The following is a 17,704-nucleotide window of genomic DNA, read 5'->3' on the forward strand; positions in this document are numbered from 1 at the left end:
CCATAAATTTCACAATTTAGGTAAAGGAGATTGGGGATATCATAACCATGTATTCAGTTTTTTCCCACATGTGTGGGAGTAGAGAAGAAGATTTTTTAAGATTTAAAACATTTTCACTATTTGGCCATATTGGCCCCACCCTAGAGCCTGAACACCTGACCCAGGGGTCATGAATTTCACAATTTAGGTAGAGGGCCTCATGGACATCATAACCATGCATTTAGTTTTTAACAAATATATATGGGAGTAGAGAAGACGATTTTCTAAGATTTAAAACATTTTCACTATTTGGCCATATTGGCCCCACCCTAGAGCCTGAACACCTGACCAAGGGGTCATGAATTTCACAATTTAGGTAGAGGGCCTCATGGACATCATAACCATGCATTTAGTTTTTAACAAATATATATGGGAGTAGAGAAGAAGATTTTCTAAGATTTAAAACATTTTCACTATTTGGCCATATTGGCCCCAACCTAGAGCCTGAACCCCTGACCGAGGGGTCATGAATTTCACAATTTAAGTAGAGGGCTTCATGGACATCAAAACCATGCATTTAGTTTTCAAAAAATATATATGGGAGTAGAGAAGATGATTTTCAAAGATTTAAAACATTTTTACTATTTGGTCCTATTGGCACCACCCTAGAGCCTGAACCCCTGACCCAGGGGTCATGAATTTCACAATTTTGATAGAGGGCCTCATGGACATCATAATCATGCATTTAGTTTTTAACAAATACCGGTATATATGGGAGTAGAGAAGAAGATTTTCTAAGATTTAATACATTTTTACTATATGACCATATTGGCCCCACCCTAGAGCCTGAACCCCTGACCAAGGGGTCATGAATTTCACAATTTAGGTTGAGGGATTCATGGACATTATAACCATGCATTTAGTTTTTAACAAATATATATGATAGTAGAGAAGAAGATTTTCTAAGATTAAATACATTTTTACTATTTGGCCATATTGGCCCCATCCTAGAGCCTGAACCCTTGACCTAGGGGTCATGAATTTCACAATTAAGGTAGAGGGCTTCATGGACATCATAATCATGCATCTAGTTTTCAAAAAATATATATGGTAGAAGAGAATAAGATTTTCCAAGATTTAAAACATTTTTACTATATGGTCATATTGGCCCCACCCTAGAGCCAGAACCCCTGACCCAGGGGCCATAAATTTCACAATTTTAATAGAGGGCTTCATGGACATCATAACCATGCAACCAGTTTTTTCCTCACATGCGTGGGAGTAGAGAAGAAGATTTTTGAAAATTTGGCTTTTTTTGCATATTAGGCCCCGCCCGTGGCACCCCAGAGGTGGTAGAGCCATGAATTTCACAATTTAGATTCTTCTTACCATAGAGATGCTTCACACCAAAAATGGTAACGATTGACCTGGTAGTTTTCAAGGAGAAGTTAAAATTGTAAAATTGTTAACGCACGATGCACGACGCACGACGCACAACGCACGACGACGGACGAAGACCAATTGCAATAGGTCACCTGAGTGACTCAGGTGACCTAAAAAAATGACAATAACAAATCGTCAACCATCTCAAAAATCCATAAAACGAAATACAACTTCAAAGCAGAGCAACACGGACCTCCAAAAAGATAGATGGTAGGATCCGGTGCCTGAGAGAAGTGAGCATCCTCTGCTAACTGGTCACACCCGCCTTGTGCTCTTTGTCGTAATCGGGAACAAACGGAAAAGTCCGTAGACAATTAGTGATTAATTATGGTCTAACAATTAGTATGAAAAAGGTCAGTCAGCATGCGACCCATTGGAAGATCGTATTTGCTGACAATGTCGTTGTATCGACCATAGAACTTAATGATGACTTTAATCGACACTGTTGATAATTTTGTTTTATCAACTTGTTTATCAGCAGCTTGTAGCTTGTTTTAGAAATTGGTCATACGTAGAGCATGCCCTTGCGTACCTGATCTTAAATCTATATTAAAAAAACACAACTATATGCGTATTGTAGAGTTTGAAAAGCTTAATACAAAACTGAAATTCGTTTTTAAATCGGATGATGCATTGCAGAGATATCGGGGTTTAAATAATGATTTTCCGGAAATTTTGATTCCGTGTTCTTGAAGACAGATCCCGATTTTATTAGCGAAGAGCGATCGAAAGTCTTTTCTGAAGTTTGGTAAACCGCAATATTTAAGCCTAGTCTAACTGTTGCGGATGTTTCAGTTGTTGAATAATAGAACAACACGTACAGTGTAGATTGGATAACTAAATATAGAGTTCGTAAAGATTTCAAATAGGAATATATATTTATTGTGATTATACTTCAAAATAAATGCAATAATGTAATGCATGTTAATCTGTGCTCTACATATTAAAACTCAAACTTATTAGTTATAATCGAAATAATTATCGTACGATTCACCATGTCAACTCGCCATGTTTTGACTGCAAACAACAGCTGATAGCGGCGTGTCAACATTTTTAAAAGAAGCATGACCTGCAAGACGTCGATAGTGGAAAATTCAGCTCAACTAATGTATGACAGATTATAAAGGTATGTTTCAATACAGGATATGTCGTGTTGAGTTTTTCAAAGTATATGCACTTTTCAATCTAGTCCAAGATTCCTCTGACTCTAACCTCCGCTTTTGACGTGCGTCACAATATGAAAGCGGGCGTTAAAGTCAGAGGAAACTCGGAATATTATCTGTCCAGTGTATTTTTACGTGTATGTTTTGCACATCACTCTTTTGAATTTGTATTTATTATTATGTATATGTATGTCTTATTGTCTATTGAACATGATGAACAACACACCACACACTGTAAAACAGTGCTTTTAAAAGGGGTGGGGGTCCCAATGTACACAAAAGTAGAATGTTTTAATTAGAGTGCATGTGTGCATGATGATAACTTAAACCTAAATATTTGAATATGCAAATCTTTTCCATATCGCCTTCACTTAATTTATAAGTTAAAAAACTAGGGACAGGTTTGTGTTTAATTAAATGAATATATTTGACATGGTAAATATTCAATCTAATTAAAATTATACCTTTCGCCTGGCTCTCTGTTATATATGGTTATCGCTCGTGAAAAAGCATGTAAAACAAAGTCCAAGATGAAATGGACTTCATATTATATCCAGCTCAGATTTTAGGTTAATGTTCCCTGATATGTATAAGACATTCTTCTCAAGATTTAATTATTTCACAGAACCATTTTAATTTTTTTTTTAGATTAGTATATCTTTTATATTTATTGATTCATTTTAGGTAAACTTTACATGTATGCCACATCTACATTGTAAACAACTTTTACAGTAAGACAAATGTATGTAATAATTTGTACTGCCTGTGCCTCAGATCTCTCTCTCTCTCTCTCTCTCTCTCTCTCTCTCTCTCTCTCTCACACACACACACACCCACACACACACACACACACACATATGCTTCTAATCTTGGCAAATCGTCACAGAGCAACGTCATTTTCTAAATATCTCTGTCTAGTAAAAGAAATCAACGATGCATTAAATTTCAAATTGAGCATGTATTATCAATCCCTCATTTTTTCAATGTGCAACCAAAATCCTAAGTTTTATAAATTTCTTCATGGAACTTTATGCGCACTATACTTAGCATTGTTTGAAAACATGTAATTAATAAGAAGAAAAAAAAACCTCGCTAAACTATTTTGCAAAAAAAAAAACCAGTAGAATTCATTTGATAAGAAATGGTATAGCAAATGATTATACTTTGACACTGTTCGGATGGCTAATATATTTAAGAAAGCATTATGCCTTGCTCGGGTTTGTGTTTCATAAAAAAATATGACAAACAAATTTAATCCTTACCCATATGATTTCAGTATGGTTCTGTATAGATAACAGCGGTACAGTGAACATTTTTGCTCATATCATAAATAACAAATTATTCCTCAGTGAATAGTCATTATAACAAGAGGCCCATGGGGCCACATCGCTCACCTGAGCAACAATGGCTTTATATAGGTGTTCAAAGGATATTGTGTAATATGGCCCCTCGGTAGAAAAACAAAAAAAGAATACCATAAAATAAACTGTATCCAAAATTTACACTTATTTTCCTACACTTAATCTATGACATTATACTCTTATGAAATACCATTTTTACCAAAAATAAGATCCTATGCAAAATAGAAAACAAAATTTTGGTAGGGGTACACTCTTAACTTCAAATTCTCTTTATCTTATTTCTGCCCCCTCACTTTATAAAACGATCAAATTATATATGAGAATATGCATATAGGTACATATTCATCTTCAACTACATTGTGCTGGCTAGTTATTGTATTTTATTAAGGTTCTCCGATCCTCATGTACCGAAAATTGAAAGTGTAAATTTTAAAGCAAATGACATTTTACAGTCTCATACTAATGATTATAATAATAAATGAAGCATTTATATGTATTGTTTCCATGCGTTTTTCAAAGATAATGCATTATCACCTATATAGATTTACATAAGGAAAAAATGTGACTTCAAGGTTTTGCTAATTTGTATTCAGTAGAGTATGATTTCACTTGACTGCTGCATATAAAAACATTCAGTAGATATGTAGATATAAAATAAATAAATAAAAATGTGCTGTATCCAGTATTATAATCATGGAAATAAAAGAAAATATATAACACTGTTTTGTTTGTTAGCAAGGGCATCAAAGTTTGCAAGTTAGATTTAGAGTCTTTCATCTGGAGTACAACTTGCATCATATAATCCATACTGAAAGTATAGTTCAAATAATAGGAATCTGTACTGTGATGTTCGACAAGTTTCTGTAGATATGTACAGTCTTCAATTGCATCATGTGCCTCGAACGTACAGCCTAGAATTTCTAGCACGAAGGTCTCCAGATTTGAATTTGTGGTATTACAAGATGCATGATTCTTCAACATAGGCAGAGTATCACAGAATCCAATAATGCAGTCCTGCAATGGTATATCAGAGCATTTTCTCATTGCTCTGCATAGAACAACACCATCGAATTCTCTGCAGTTATGAGCAAATAGTATTGGTTTATGGATACCCGGTGTATTATTTAGACATTCATGAAATGATGTTGTGTCTCTTCCCTGTTGGTACAATAGTCAACTTTTTGCAGCAGGTACACTCTATGTACATTAAGCTCAGCTCGCAAGACCATACTGTTTTTCTTTTACACACTTTGCTAAATTTAGTGGTTTATGACACACAACACATCCTCGCTCTAGATGGTCAACCAAAACTGAAAACTCTACGATCCTTCGTCCATCAAAAATATTGGTATATGTCGATCGAGAAAGTTGTTCGCTATCATTTTCACACTGATCCAACTCAAAACCAGAATTAACATCACCTTCGTATGTCTGAGTTTCATTATTGTTCACATCAATGCTGTTATTTATGCAACAGCCAGTGGAAAAACTAGTGAACCCTTTTTTGAACCAACCTTTCTTGTCTCTAGCTCGTTGACAGTTTCCCTCCATGTTGGATTGTTTACTAGTAACATATTCTCCTTCTTTGACAAAAGATTTCCCAAAAATATAAATGCCGGACTTCATGGTACGAATAAACTATTTCCGAATATGAGAACGAGTTATCTCGCTTTGCTGAGGATCGGAGATCGTTAAGAAAGATTCCTATATGTGAAAGAGGACAAGTGAAAAGCTGTCAATATGACAGCAAACCGGGTTTTCATTTATGTTAACTGTATCCATAATCCATGTCAACCCGTATCCAGTGAAATGGAGTACCCTATATGCAATATTTTGCCAAAAAATGACTAAGTTCAAAAGCTGGTATTTTTTTCATAAATAATCAGAAAACAAAATCCTAGCAATATGCACACCTCTGATATATGTACAATTGATCTGCAAAAGAACAACTTCCTATCTTGAAAACTGTAGGAGGAGTTATCCGTACAATGCGGGTTCCCTATTTGCAATATTTTGCCAAAAAAGGATTAAGTTCAAAAGCTGGTATTTTTTTCATATATTATCGGAAATCAAAATTCTAGCAATATGCACACCTCTGATATATGCATACCTCTGATATATGTACTTTATGATCTGCAAAAGAACATTTTCTTATCTTGAGAACTGTAGGAGGAGTTATCCGTACAATGAGGGTACCCTATATGCAATATTTTGCCAAAAATGACTAAGTTCAAAAGATAGCAATATGCACACCTCCAATATATGTACAATTGATCTGTAAAAGAACAACTTCCTATCTTGAAAACTGTAGGAGGAGTTATCCATTCAATGAAGGTACCCTTTTGGCATCCGCCCTGCCATTTTCACCATTTTTATAATCGGATTTTTCCGTTGGAAAACCCGGTTAAAAATTGTACCTCAAGGTGCTCAAATTAAAAACATTCAAATATTTAATTGGTCTTCCACATTATAAACGATTGTTGTGTACTAGGCGTGGACTCGTCCTACGTTTTATCACAGGCACCTGAATTTTTATCAATCAGTCGCTTAATAAGTCATATATTGAAAAATTCTACCCCTACTCTAATACATAAACTTTTTAAAATAATATTTATGAATTTATATCATTGACAAACAAAGATCAGAAACAGTAGAGAAACCAAAAAACTATGTTGTTTGTTATCCTCATTTTACTTAACATATGTTTTAAAAAGTTTATGTTTTAGAGCATTCAGTGCGGAGTTGAAATTTCGTGACGTCAGCTGATGGCTATCGAGCCTCGGGACGAAATTCGAAGTTTGCGTGAATTTTAGTTGATAGAATTATCAATGCGTTGGAATTAAACTTTAGGGGGAAATGTATAGTGAGATATATCATATTTGAACCCAATGCTACACGCAAACCGGTAGGCATGTCCAATTTATGTGGCAAATTGAAGCCTGAATCGACGAGGGGGTCAAAATGGCGTTGCACACCTTGTGTATTTATATATAGTACGGGTAGAAGTTTTCAATATATGACTTATTAAGCGACTGATTGATAAAAATTCAGGTGCCTGTGGTTTTATAACCTTACTTGATCGATGAATATACTCGAATGAAAAATGTTGTCATGTAATATGTTAAAGAGCTATTACATGTATAATCAATGCATAGGCGTCGGAACTGGGTGGAGGGGTAGGGGGTTCCCCCCCCCCCCCACCTTTTTTTGCAAAGTTAGACATAGCCATACTCAAAATCTTTTTTTTTTTGCTTGGCAAGATTTTTGATAAGGTCTACCCCCCCCCCCCCCCTTGAGCCTTAGACTGCAATGTATTGACAGGCATATCGCTCTATTTTACTAAGGCCCACACTTTATTTTCATCTTTATTCAAGATCAACGTTAAAAAATGGCTACAAATCAAGATGATTTTCCGCTGTAATTTTTTCTTAGGAATAACGATAATAGATTTATCCCCAAAACAGTAATGTTTTAAAGAGGTCGTTTTAATTTAATTATGTCTAGAAAACCATCAAAATTGGTGTAGATTCAACGTATAAGAAGGGGGCCCCAAAAAGGTGTTATAGCGTATCATCCTTTTAATTTTTCAGTACAAGTATTTAACGTTTAGTGAGAAATTTCTAGTGGTAAATCAAAAATTTAGCGTCAATCGTAGAATTATAAGCAAGATACAAAACCCACAATTTTGCTTGGTTTGAGTCAATTTTTTGTTCACAAGAGTTAATTACATTCAACTTAAGATTTTTAAATTTGGTATTTCCTATTCAGAATGAACAAAAGCATGGCCTCAGTTCTGGGAGCAAAGCTCTGTATCTTGCTTATTATTTGAAACTTGACTCAGCTGCAAATGATTAGTAAAGAGGAAATTGTAAATAAACAATTAAAACAGAAGAAACATGCATTAAACAATGAAAGAGCACAATTTATTTTTCATAATATACATATACATATATATTTCTAGCAGCAAAAACAATCTCCGTTTAGACTAAAAATGCTGAGCATCTTAGCAAAACACGTTGCATAATAATCAACCATAACGTAGAGATCATATCGAATTACCAATAAAATGTATTATATAATAGTATTTACAATATGATATGCTGTTAGTGCATCACCTCATGCTAATTTTGCGCAGGTAAAATATTAACTGTCTGATTTACCGAAGTCTATATTTGATTTGAATGTTAAATCATTAACGCACTAAGGACCAAGACCAATTGCAGTAGATCACCGGAGTGGATACTACATGCATTAATGAAACAAATCCACAACATTTGTGCAGTATTGATTTTGCTGATCTTGTTCATGTTATATTTTGATCATGATTGACAATATTAGTTATTATGGACAATGGACATACCCTCATCTGGGGAGGACATCGTTTAAGTGTATTTTCTAAGTCAAAAATCTACAGAACCATGACAAGAGAGTTTATGTAAAAATTAATATGGTGTTCATCGTTCTCAGAGTGTGTCAATGAACGACAAAAGACCATGTTAAATGTTAACATCGACTCCCTTTAGATGTACAAAATTAGTGTTATGAGTAATGTGGCTTACCCTTCTTTTAAATGTGTATTATGCCATTGTGCAGACTCAAGCGTGAGTGATCTACAGCCCAGAACCTTTTGAGGAGATAAATTCCCATCAGCAGAGGTGGCAAAATCTTGAACCATTACATCATTGTTTAGTCCAAACTGCTGCTGATCCTTTATTTTTCTAAAAAATATTATAAGTGAACCATGTAGAGAAAAAATATTACTGGCGAAATATCATGCGGAATTAGCCACTGAGTTGCTTACATAAGACTCTACTGAAAAAGTTATAAATTTAACAAAACTCAATCAATGTAAAGAATAAATAATCAAAGATTTAAAAACTGGGCATCAACTTAATGAGACCACCATTATCATATTAACCCCCCCCCCCCCCCCCACCCAAACTTTGATCTTTATCCAAATATTGTATTGTATGGTATGGTATAATATATATTGATAATGATATTGTTTCATTGCAAAGGTACAACATAGTTTTGTATGCAAACTAGCATATTTTAAAACACGATAGCGTAGAACATGATATTGTATCAGAATATTTAAAACAATACGGTATTGTATTCTATTATATGACATTCAATTTGGTATTGTATTTTATAATACGAAATTTTATTATAAAAAAAATGACAATAACAAATCGTCAACCATCTCAAAAATCCATAAAACGAAATACAACTTCAAAGCAGAGCAACACGGACCTCCAAAAAGATAGATGGTAGGATCCGGTGCCTGAGAGAAGTGAGCATCCTCTGCTAACTGGTCACACCCGCCTTGTGCTCTTTGTCGTAATCGGGAACAAACGGAAAAGTCCGTAGACAATTAGTGATTAATTATGGTCTAACAATTAGTATGAAAAAGGTCAGTCAGCATGCGACCCATTGGAAGATCGTATTTGCTGACAATGTCGTTGTATCGACCATAGAACTTAATGATGACTTTAATCGACACTGTTGATAATTTTGTTTTATCAACTTGTTTATCAGCAGCTTGTAGCTTGTTTTAGAAATTGGTCATACGTAGAGCATGCCCTTGCGTACCTGATCTTAAATCTATATTTAAAAAACACAACTATATGCGTATTGTAGAGTTTGAAAAGCTTAATACAAAACTGAAATTCGTTTTTAAATCGGATGATGCATTGCAGAGATATCGGGGTTTAAATAATGATTTTCCGGAAATTTTGATTCCGTGTTCTTGGTTTAAAAAATAGTGCAAAATTCACACTGAAAGTAACTCCTGCTGAAAGCAGTTCCTGCAGGTCATAAAACCGAATCCTGTTTTTTTAACAGTTAATTCGAGTGTTTATTGAAACCATTTCGTTAATTCGATTGATAATTAGGTGGAATGTGTAAGCTTCATTAGGAAAAAGAGAAAATTTTGTCAACAGGAATCATAACAAAAACAAAGCAGCTGGAATCGAAGACAGATCCCGATTTTATTAGCGAAGAGCGATCGAAAGTCTTTTCTGAAGTTTGGTAAACCGCAATATTTAAGCCTAGTCTAACTGTTGCGGATGTTTCAGTTGTTGAATAATAGAACAACACGTACAGTGTAGATTGGATAACTAAATATAGAGTTCGTAAAGATTTCAAATAGGAATATATATTTATTGTGATTATACTTCAAAATAAATGCAATAATGTAATGCATGTTAATCTGTGCTCTACATATTAAAACACAAACTTATTAGTTTTAATCGAAATAATTATCGTACGATTCACCATGTCAACTCGCCATGTTTTGACTGCAAACAACAGCTGATAGCGGCGTGTCAACATTTTTAAAAGAAGCATGACCTGCAAGACGTCGATAGTGGAAAATTCAGCTCAACTAATGTATGACAGATTATAAAGGTATGTTTCAATACAGGATATGTCGTGTTGAGTTTTTCAAAGTATATGCACTTTTCAATCTAATCCAAGATTCCTCTGACTCTAACCTCCGCTTTTGACGTGCGTCACAATATGAAAGCGGGCGTTAAAGTCAGAGGAAACTCGGAATATTATCTGTCCAGTGTATTTTTACGTGTATGTTTTGCACATCACTCTTTTGAATTTGTATTTATTATTATGTATATGTATGTCTTATTGTCTATTGAACATGATGAACAACACACCACACACTGTAAAACAGTGCTTTTAAAAGGGGTGGGGGTCCCAATGTACACAAAAGTAGAATGTTTTAATTAGAGTGCATGTGTGCATGATGATAACTTAAACCTAAATATTTGAATATGCAAATCTTTTCCATATCGCCTTCACTTAATTTATAAGTTAAAAAACTCAGACAGGTTTGTGTTTAATTAAATGAATATATTTGACATGGTAAATATTCAATCTAATTAAAATTATACCTTTCGCCTGGCTCTCTGTTATATATGGTTATCGCTCGTGAAAAAGCATGTAAAACAAAGTCCAAGATGAAATGGACTTCATATTATATCCAGCTCAGATTTTAGGTTAATGTTCTTGATATGTATAAGACATTCTTCTCAAGATTTAATTATTTCACAGAACCATTTTAATTTTTTTTTTTAGATTAGTATATCTTTTATATTTATTGATTCATTTTAGGTAAACTTTACATGTATGCCACATCTACATTGTAAACAACTTTTACAGTAAGACAAATGTATGTAATAATTTGTACTGCCTGTGCCTCAGATCTCTCTCTCTCTCTCTCTCTCTCTCTCTCTCTCTCTCTCTCTCTCTCTCTCACACACACACACACACACACACACACACACACACACACACACACACACATATGCTTCTAATCTTGGCAAATCGTCACAGAGCAACGTCATTTTCTAAATATCTCTGTCTAGTAAAAGAAATCAACAATGCATTAAATTTCAAATTGAGCATGTATTATCAATCCCTCATTTTTTCAATGTGCAACCAAAATCCTAAGTTTTATAAATTTCTTCATGGAACTTTATGCGCACTATACTTAGCATTGTTTGAAAACATGTAATTAATAAGAAGAAAAAAAAACCTCGCTAAACTATTTTGCAAAAAAAAAACCCAGTAGAATTCATTTGATAAGAAATGGTATAGCAAATGATTATACTTTGACACTGTTCGGATGGCTAATATATTTAAGAAAGCATTATGCCTTGCTCGGGTTTGTGTTTCATAAAAAAATATGACAAACAAATTTAAGGCTGTTTGAAGAAATTTACAATTGTTAGCAGTGAAAATTCGTTTTTGAAATAAAAGTATGCAATTTTATTTCCTTTATTTTGAATTTTATAATTTTATATTTAGATGTGTTTACATAATTGAAAAAATTGCTCCAATTGTCACCATTAAGATTACATGTAGGATATGTAAATGTACTTTTGAAAAACATTTGCAATGATATTTACTCTTGAATTGAACAAGAAACGAGATATTTTTACCTTTTAATGTATATATGTATAAAAATGTAGGAAAACGTGTAAAATTTGAACATTTTTCATGGAATTCACCTTCGTCTCCAGCTACCCAGGTTTGTTTGTATTTAGTTTTAATTTGATGCAAATGTCAAAATTGGAGGTCTTACTGTTTTAGCATGGTTAAAAGGAGACAAGAAACCAGAATAGATAAGATTTTCACTGAATATGATATTAGCTTACTTTTTTTTATAAAAAAAGAAATCACATGCAGGAATACTTGTCTATTTGTTCATTAAAATGCTACAAATCAATCAATAAACAATTAAAGATCAAAATGTAGTATCATTGATTTCAAATATATGTGAAAAATGACGCAAAGAAATTGCCACAAGTTTCATAAAATTAGGTAAAAGATTTCAAACCATGACTTTTTATGAAAATCAAAAGATAAGGTGTGTGTGTGTGGGGGGGGGGGGGGGGTATACAATGTATATGTAGGGGCATTTCTAAGCAATGTGATGCTATTATCATGGTAATATCATGTAGATGTATGTTGTATTGAAACAGGTTTCTTACTGAAGGAGGTTGAATAACAACTGACCTGAAAAAGGTTAGGTAAAGATGTTTTGCTATGGAGAACCTAAAGCTGTATTGAATAGAGGAAAGTTGAAATGGTGGGTTCACTTAAATGGCCGTATTTTTCTTAAACCTTGATGGAATTGGCAATATGTGGTATACTTTTTCTCCGAATTGCATTAGCTTTCTAAGTCGAAAACAAAACTTCTTTTCATAAGTGTACTAATTTAAAGGTTGCACGGGACATTTTCGAATAAAGTACCTGTTAATATTTTTGTAAAATTGATAGTTGCTGTAGAATTGGTATGCAATATGAAAGCTTCTAATGTTAAGTGCATGAGAAGAAGAAGTAAATTATGAAACTTGCAGCTATGATTGTTGTGTTGATTAAACAGAGATATTGCCGGTTACCAATGGGAGGTTATATAACTCGGAATGTAGGTGAATGGGAAATTATATACCTTTTTACTGGCTATGAAGATGTAGCAAGTTTATTTTCCACCAACACAGCAACTAGCAGTATATCATGAGGCGAAGCCGAGGAAATTAGTTGCTGTCGAGGGGGACAATAAACTTGCTATCGTCCGGATAGTCAGTAAATATGTATAATATTATCCGATAAAAACTTTATTTGTCGGCAATGCAGAATTTTACTATGATAAACAAATCAGAGTTATCAGGCTTAGAATTTAATTTAGTGATCGGATTACATCAGAGGTGTTCCGAGATTGAAAAGGAGGGACATTGAATGCAGCTGGTGAATGGTTTTGGTGACTATTCATAATGGACAGACAGCTTAGATAGAAAAGCATATTTATGCGGGCGCCCTATAGTGACCACGCGGGCATGTTAAGGCTTCCTGATGGATTTTACAGCGATATGTAGAAAGTCACTTGTCTGTACTTCATACGATATGACGCCATTATTAACTTTGACGTCACGATCTGCATTCATGTCGATAGTTCTCAGGGAATGTATCTTAACGCTAAAAGTGAATTATATCAAACCAGTATAATACCGCATGTTTCCTTTACATAGATGCTGCCGTTAATGCTAGACGTACATAATTCATTCATATTAAAAACCAGTATCAAGTAATCGGCAGTTTTAAAGCTTCGTTTTAAGTGAAAGAATATTTATAAACTAGTGGTTTAGATACTCTCCCTGCTACGTGTAAACAACCGAATGAAGAAATGTCCATGCATGTAAAACCAGCTTGGCGCAGGTGAAAGATCAACACAATTTTAGAATATTTTACGTAATATTGGTAGAGAATATAAGTACTAATGTGAATCGTGCTTGGGAAACCTACGGATTTACCCAAATTTTTTGGAAATCGCTTTTGATTAGTAAAAATGTGCATTATTTTGATGATTTTGTGGAATGTTTCAACAATATCTTCCATAAACGAAATATCTATTTCTTTCCCAAGCAAGACCTTCAAAGTATATGACTTAACAAAGGATTTTTATTAAAAATATGTATGATTTAATGTCATTAATCACCTGCGCCGATGCGATTTATATAGATCATACGCATTATTAGGATTTGCCCGTCACGTTATTACAAAGTACATATGACGTCACAAAAATGCATCAAATGTAATGTTTAACATCGGTGTCAATAAATGTATCATAGATTTTAAGAAATACTCCCGGTGATTGCATATTTGTTTTTACCAAATATAACTTATTTATTGAAGTTTTTGCATGATTCAAACAAGTTTATTCAAAATACACAAAAACCATATCGCCACATCGCTGACCTGATCAACAGTAGCCATTATACATCATCAAATACAAAATATCAGGACAATATAATATATCCTGTATAGAAAGATCTGAAATTTTTTTCTCCAAAGATTCTTATGTTTATCATTGAGCCCTATTTGAACAAGATGGTTTTATAGTCATGTCAAATGCTGAGAATTGCAGTTCTCAAGAAGACCCTAAGTAACTGTTTTTATGGGATATAAACCTACATCAAATTTTGAACCCCTTGTGAGGCTCAAGATCTTTCCATGTGTCAAAGTCTAAACAATTTTTAGAATCAGCAATATGTCAAAATGCTTGCATACAAGTAATACCATACAGTGAATGATTTATAATATATGTTCTTATTACAATGATTAAATCTTTAATTCTTAAGATATTTCGACAAATAAAACTTTAATTTACAAAAACAAAATGAATCGTTTTCATATTAAAAATATGTATTATTATATATGATTTTTGGAGAATAATTCTTTTTTTCCTATTTGAAATTAGACAGTAGGGGTCCACTCTAGGTCTACACATTAAGATTATGCTTTTTATCGAATTCGAATATACACTATCTGAGGATGTTTTAGTAAAGTTACAGCTTTAGGTGATTGGTTTTAAGAAGAAATTATTCAAAGATTTTTCTCTATATATACGTATGTTAAAACTAGACCCCACCTCCCAGTGTGGCCCCTCCCTACCCCCAGGGTTCATGATTTGGAGAAACTTCAGTCTTCCCTATCTAAGGATGATTTCACAAAAGTTTCACTTTTCCTGACTGAACGGTTTCTGAGAAAAAAAAATAATTTTAAATGATTTTCCTTTATAACTATGAAAAAAATTGATCCAATTGTGGCCCCACCCTTTCCCTGGGGATCATGATTTAAGTAAACTTGAATCTAGCCTAACAAAGGATGCTTGCACACAACGTTCAGCTTTAATTTTCTGGCAGATCGGTTTCTGTTAAGATTTTTAAAGATTTACTTTTTTATATTTCTATGTAAAAATTGACCACTTCCCCATATATGGCCCCTACCTACACCCGGGAATCATAATTTTAGCAAATTTGAATCTACGCTCCATAAGGATGCTTTAACACAAGTTTCATTTTTATGGCCAAATGGTTACTGAGAAGACTTTGAAATATACCAACAAAATTTCAATTATTCTTTATTATCAACCCTTGAAAGAGGGTGTAGCACTTCATTTAAATAAAAGAAAAAGTAAGCAAGCCTACATATCCCATGCTCCCCATTACCTGACATGCTACACATATTGAATGGCAGGGCACGATTCGTTTTAATTAAGAACGTATTTCGTAACAAACGATCATATGAAAACTTCTTTCAAATCTTTTGTCTACCACAAAATTTTAAATTTCTAACGTTTTCAGAAAAGAGGAAATCAGAATTCCCTGGTCATGTCACATCTACACATTGTGTCCTAAAGACCTACACAGTTACAACAAGTTCCTTGCAACGATAAAAGTTCAAAAGGACCGAAATTACCAGAAAATGAAAAAAATCAGAATTTCCTGGTAATATCCATATACTGTGGAATCATTATTTTTCGTAGGGGCCAGTGTGCGTGGCTTTTGTGGGTAAACCTTGCCGACAATTTTACATCCCCACGAACCTATAATCATTTAACAATTATAAAAATTACCCTTATTACACTGCTTACGAAATTACGTCCCCAGGAACCATGAAAATTTTGGCTAACCACGAATATTGACCCCACGAATAAAAATGATTCCAAGTACAACTTTCGTTCTTATACCTCTAGAGTTTCATTAAATTAGTTCCGGTAGTGAAAGAGGAGATGCACGTACAAAAAATGCAATACTGTATTAAATAGTTGGCCAACATTCTAAGCTCAAAATGACCGAAACTCCCATAAAAATAAAGAAATCAACATTTCCTTGTAATATGCACATCTTACACATTGTGTTCTAAATACCTACAAAGTTTCCTGAAATTCCGTACACCGGTTTAAGAGGAGTAGCGCTTACAAACTGTTCTGTTCATTACTATATCCTATATTTGACAAAAATTCTAAGATCAAAAGGACGAACATTCCCAGAAAGAGAAAGTAATCAAGTTTTTCCGGTAACATGCATACCTATGAATTTTGCCCTAAATACCCATAAAGTTTCACAAAATTAAGTGCTGTAGTTCAAGAGGAGTTGCGCTTACAAACTGTTCAATACTTTATTAATGTATATCCAAAAGTTAAAGTAAAAAAGACCGAAATTCCCAGAAAAATTAAGAAATTGAAATTTCATGGAAATTTGCGAACTACACATTGTGTTCTTAATACGTAAAACGTTTTACAAAATTCTGTGCAGGAGTTTAAGAGGAGTTACGCTTACAAAAACAGGACTGACGGTCTGACTAACTGCTTGACGGACGGTGTAACAAACTTGAATCCCATTCATCAAATGATGCTGTGTCCCAAGTTTGATTGAAATCGGTGCAGTGGGTGTTGAAGTCAAATGCAAAAAGTTTACAGACAGAAAAATAGACGACGGATGTGGCTCTTCATTTTAATTAAAAAGAAGATGAGCAATTCCAGAAACCCCACAATTCCTCTTTACATGACAATGCTTCACATAACAAATGCCAGGGTATGCATTAAAAACACAATATAATTTGATAACATAGAGCAAATCTCGCAAAAAAAAAATCATTTGAAAACTTCCTGCAAACATGCATATCTATTCTTTTCGTCTTGAGAAGAAGTCGAATATGTGACAAGTGTACAGACAAACAGGCGGACTGATGGACGCCGCACAAAAATGATCAGAAAAGCCTACTTGATATTTCAGCCTCAATCCCATGCAAGAGGCCCAGGGGGCCACATCGCTTACCTAAGCAACAATGACTTAATATGAGCGTTCTAAAGATATTGTGCCTTATGGCCCCTCGGTAGAATTACAAAAAATAAATATTGTAAAGTATTGAATTTTACAATTATCTTTAAATACATTTAATTTTTGACATTGTATATTTATGGAATACCATTTTTACCGAAAATAAGAAAATTCTCTGCAGAATATAAAACTAAACTTTTGGTAGGCGTACACTGTTAACTTCCAATCCCCTTTACTTTCTTTCATATCCCCTCCCTTCTCCACTTTATAAAGCGATCAAAATATTTAAGAGCATATAAGGTACATTTTCTTCTTCAACTAATTACTAGTTATTGTATTTTATTCAAAAAATTCTGATAGATGTGAAGAATAAAATTGTACCTCATTGTGCTCAATTCCTCAAATTAAAAACATTTTAAAATTTAATTGGTCTTCCCCATTATAAATGACTGTTGTTTACCTGGCGTTTTATAACGTTACTCACTTGATTGATGAATAATGTTGTCACGTGACATGTTAAAGAGCTATTATAATCCATGCATTGACAGGAATACCACTCTATTTTACTAAGGCTCATTATTTTCATCTTTATTCGAAAACAACAAATGGCTACAAC

General features: G+C 33.7%; 1 protein-coding gene across 1 annotated transcript in view; it reads right to left on the reverse strand.

Moving 5' to 3' along the window:
* The window catches only part of LOC128176148 (uncharacterized), a 37,257-nt gene extending 31,760 nt beyond the window's left edge, over positions 1 to 5,497 (reverse strand). Inside the window, exon 1 of the mRNA XM_052842254.1 lies at positions 5,461 to 5,497. Within this exon, the coding sequence (XP_052698214.1) occupies positions 5,461 to 5,497 (37 nt within the window). The remainder of the gene's footprint in view (positions 1 to 5,460) is intronic.
* Positions 5,498 to 17,704: the final 12,207 nt, after the last annotated feature.

Source organism: Crassostrea angulata, chromosome 1 (assembly GCF_025612915.1).
Source record: "Crassostrea angulata isolate pt1a10 chromosome 1, ASM2561291v2, whole genome shotgun sequence".
Taxonomy (NCBI): domain Eukaryota; kingdom Metazoa; phylum Mollusca; class Bivalvia; order Ostreida; family Ostreidae; genus Magallana; species Magallana angulata.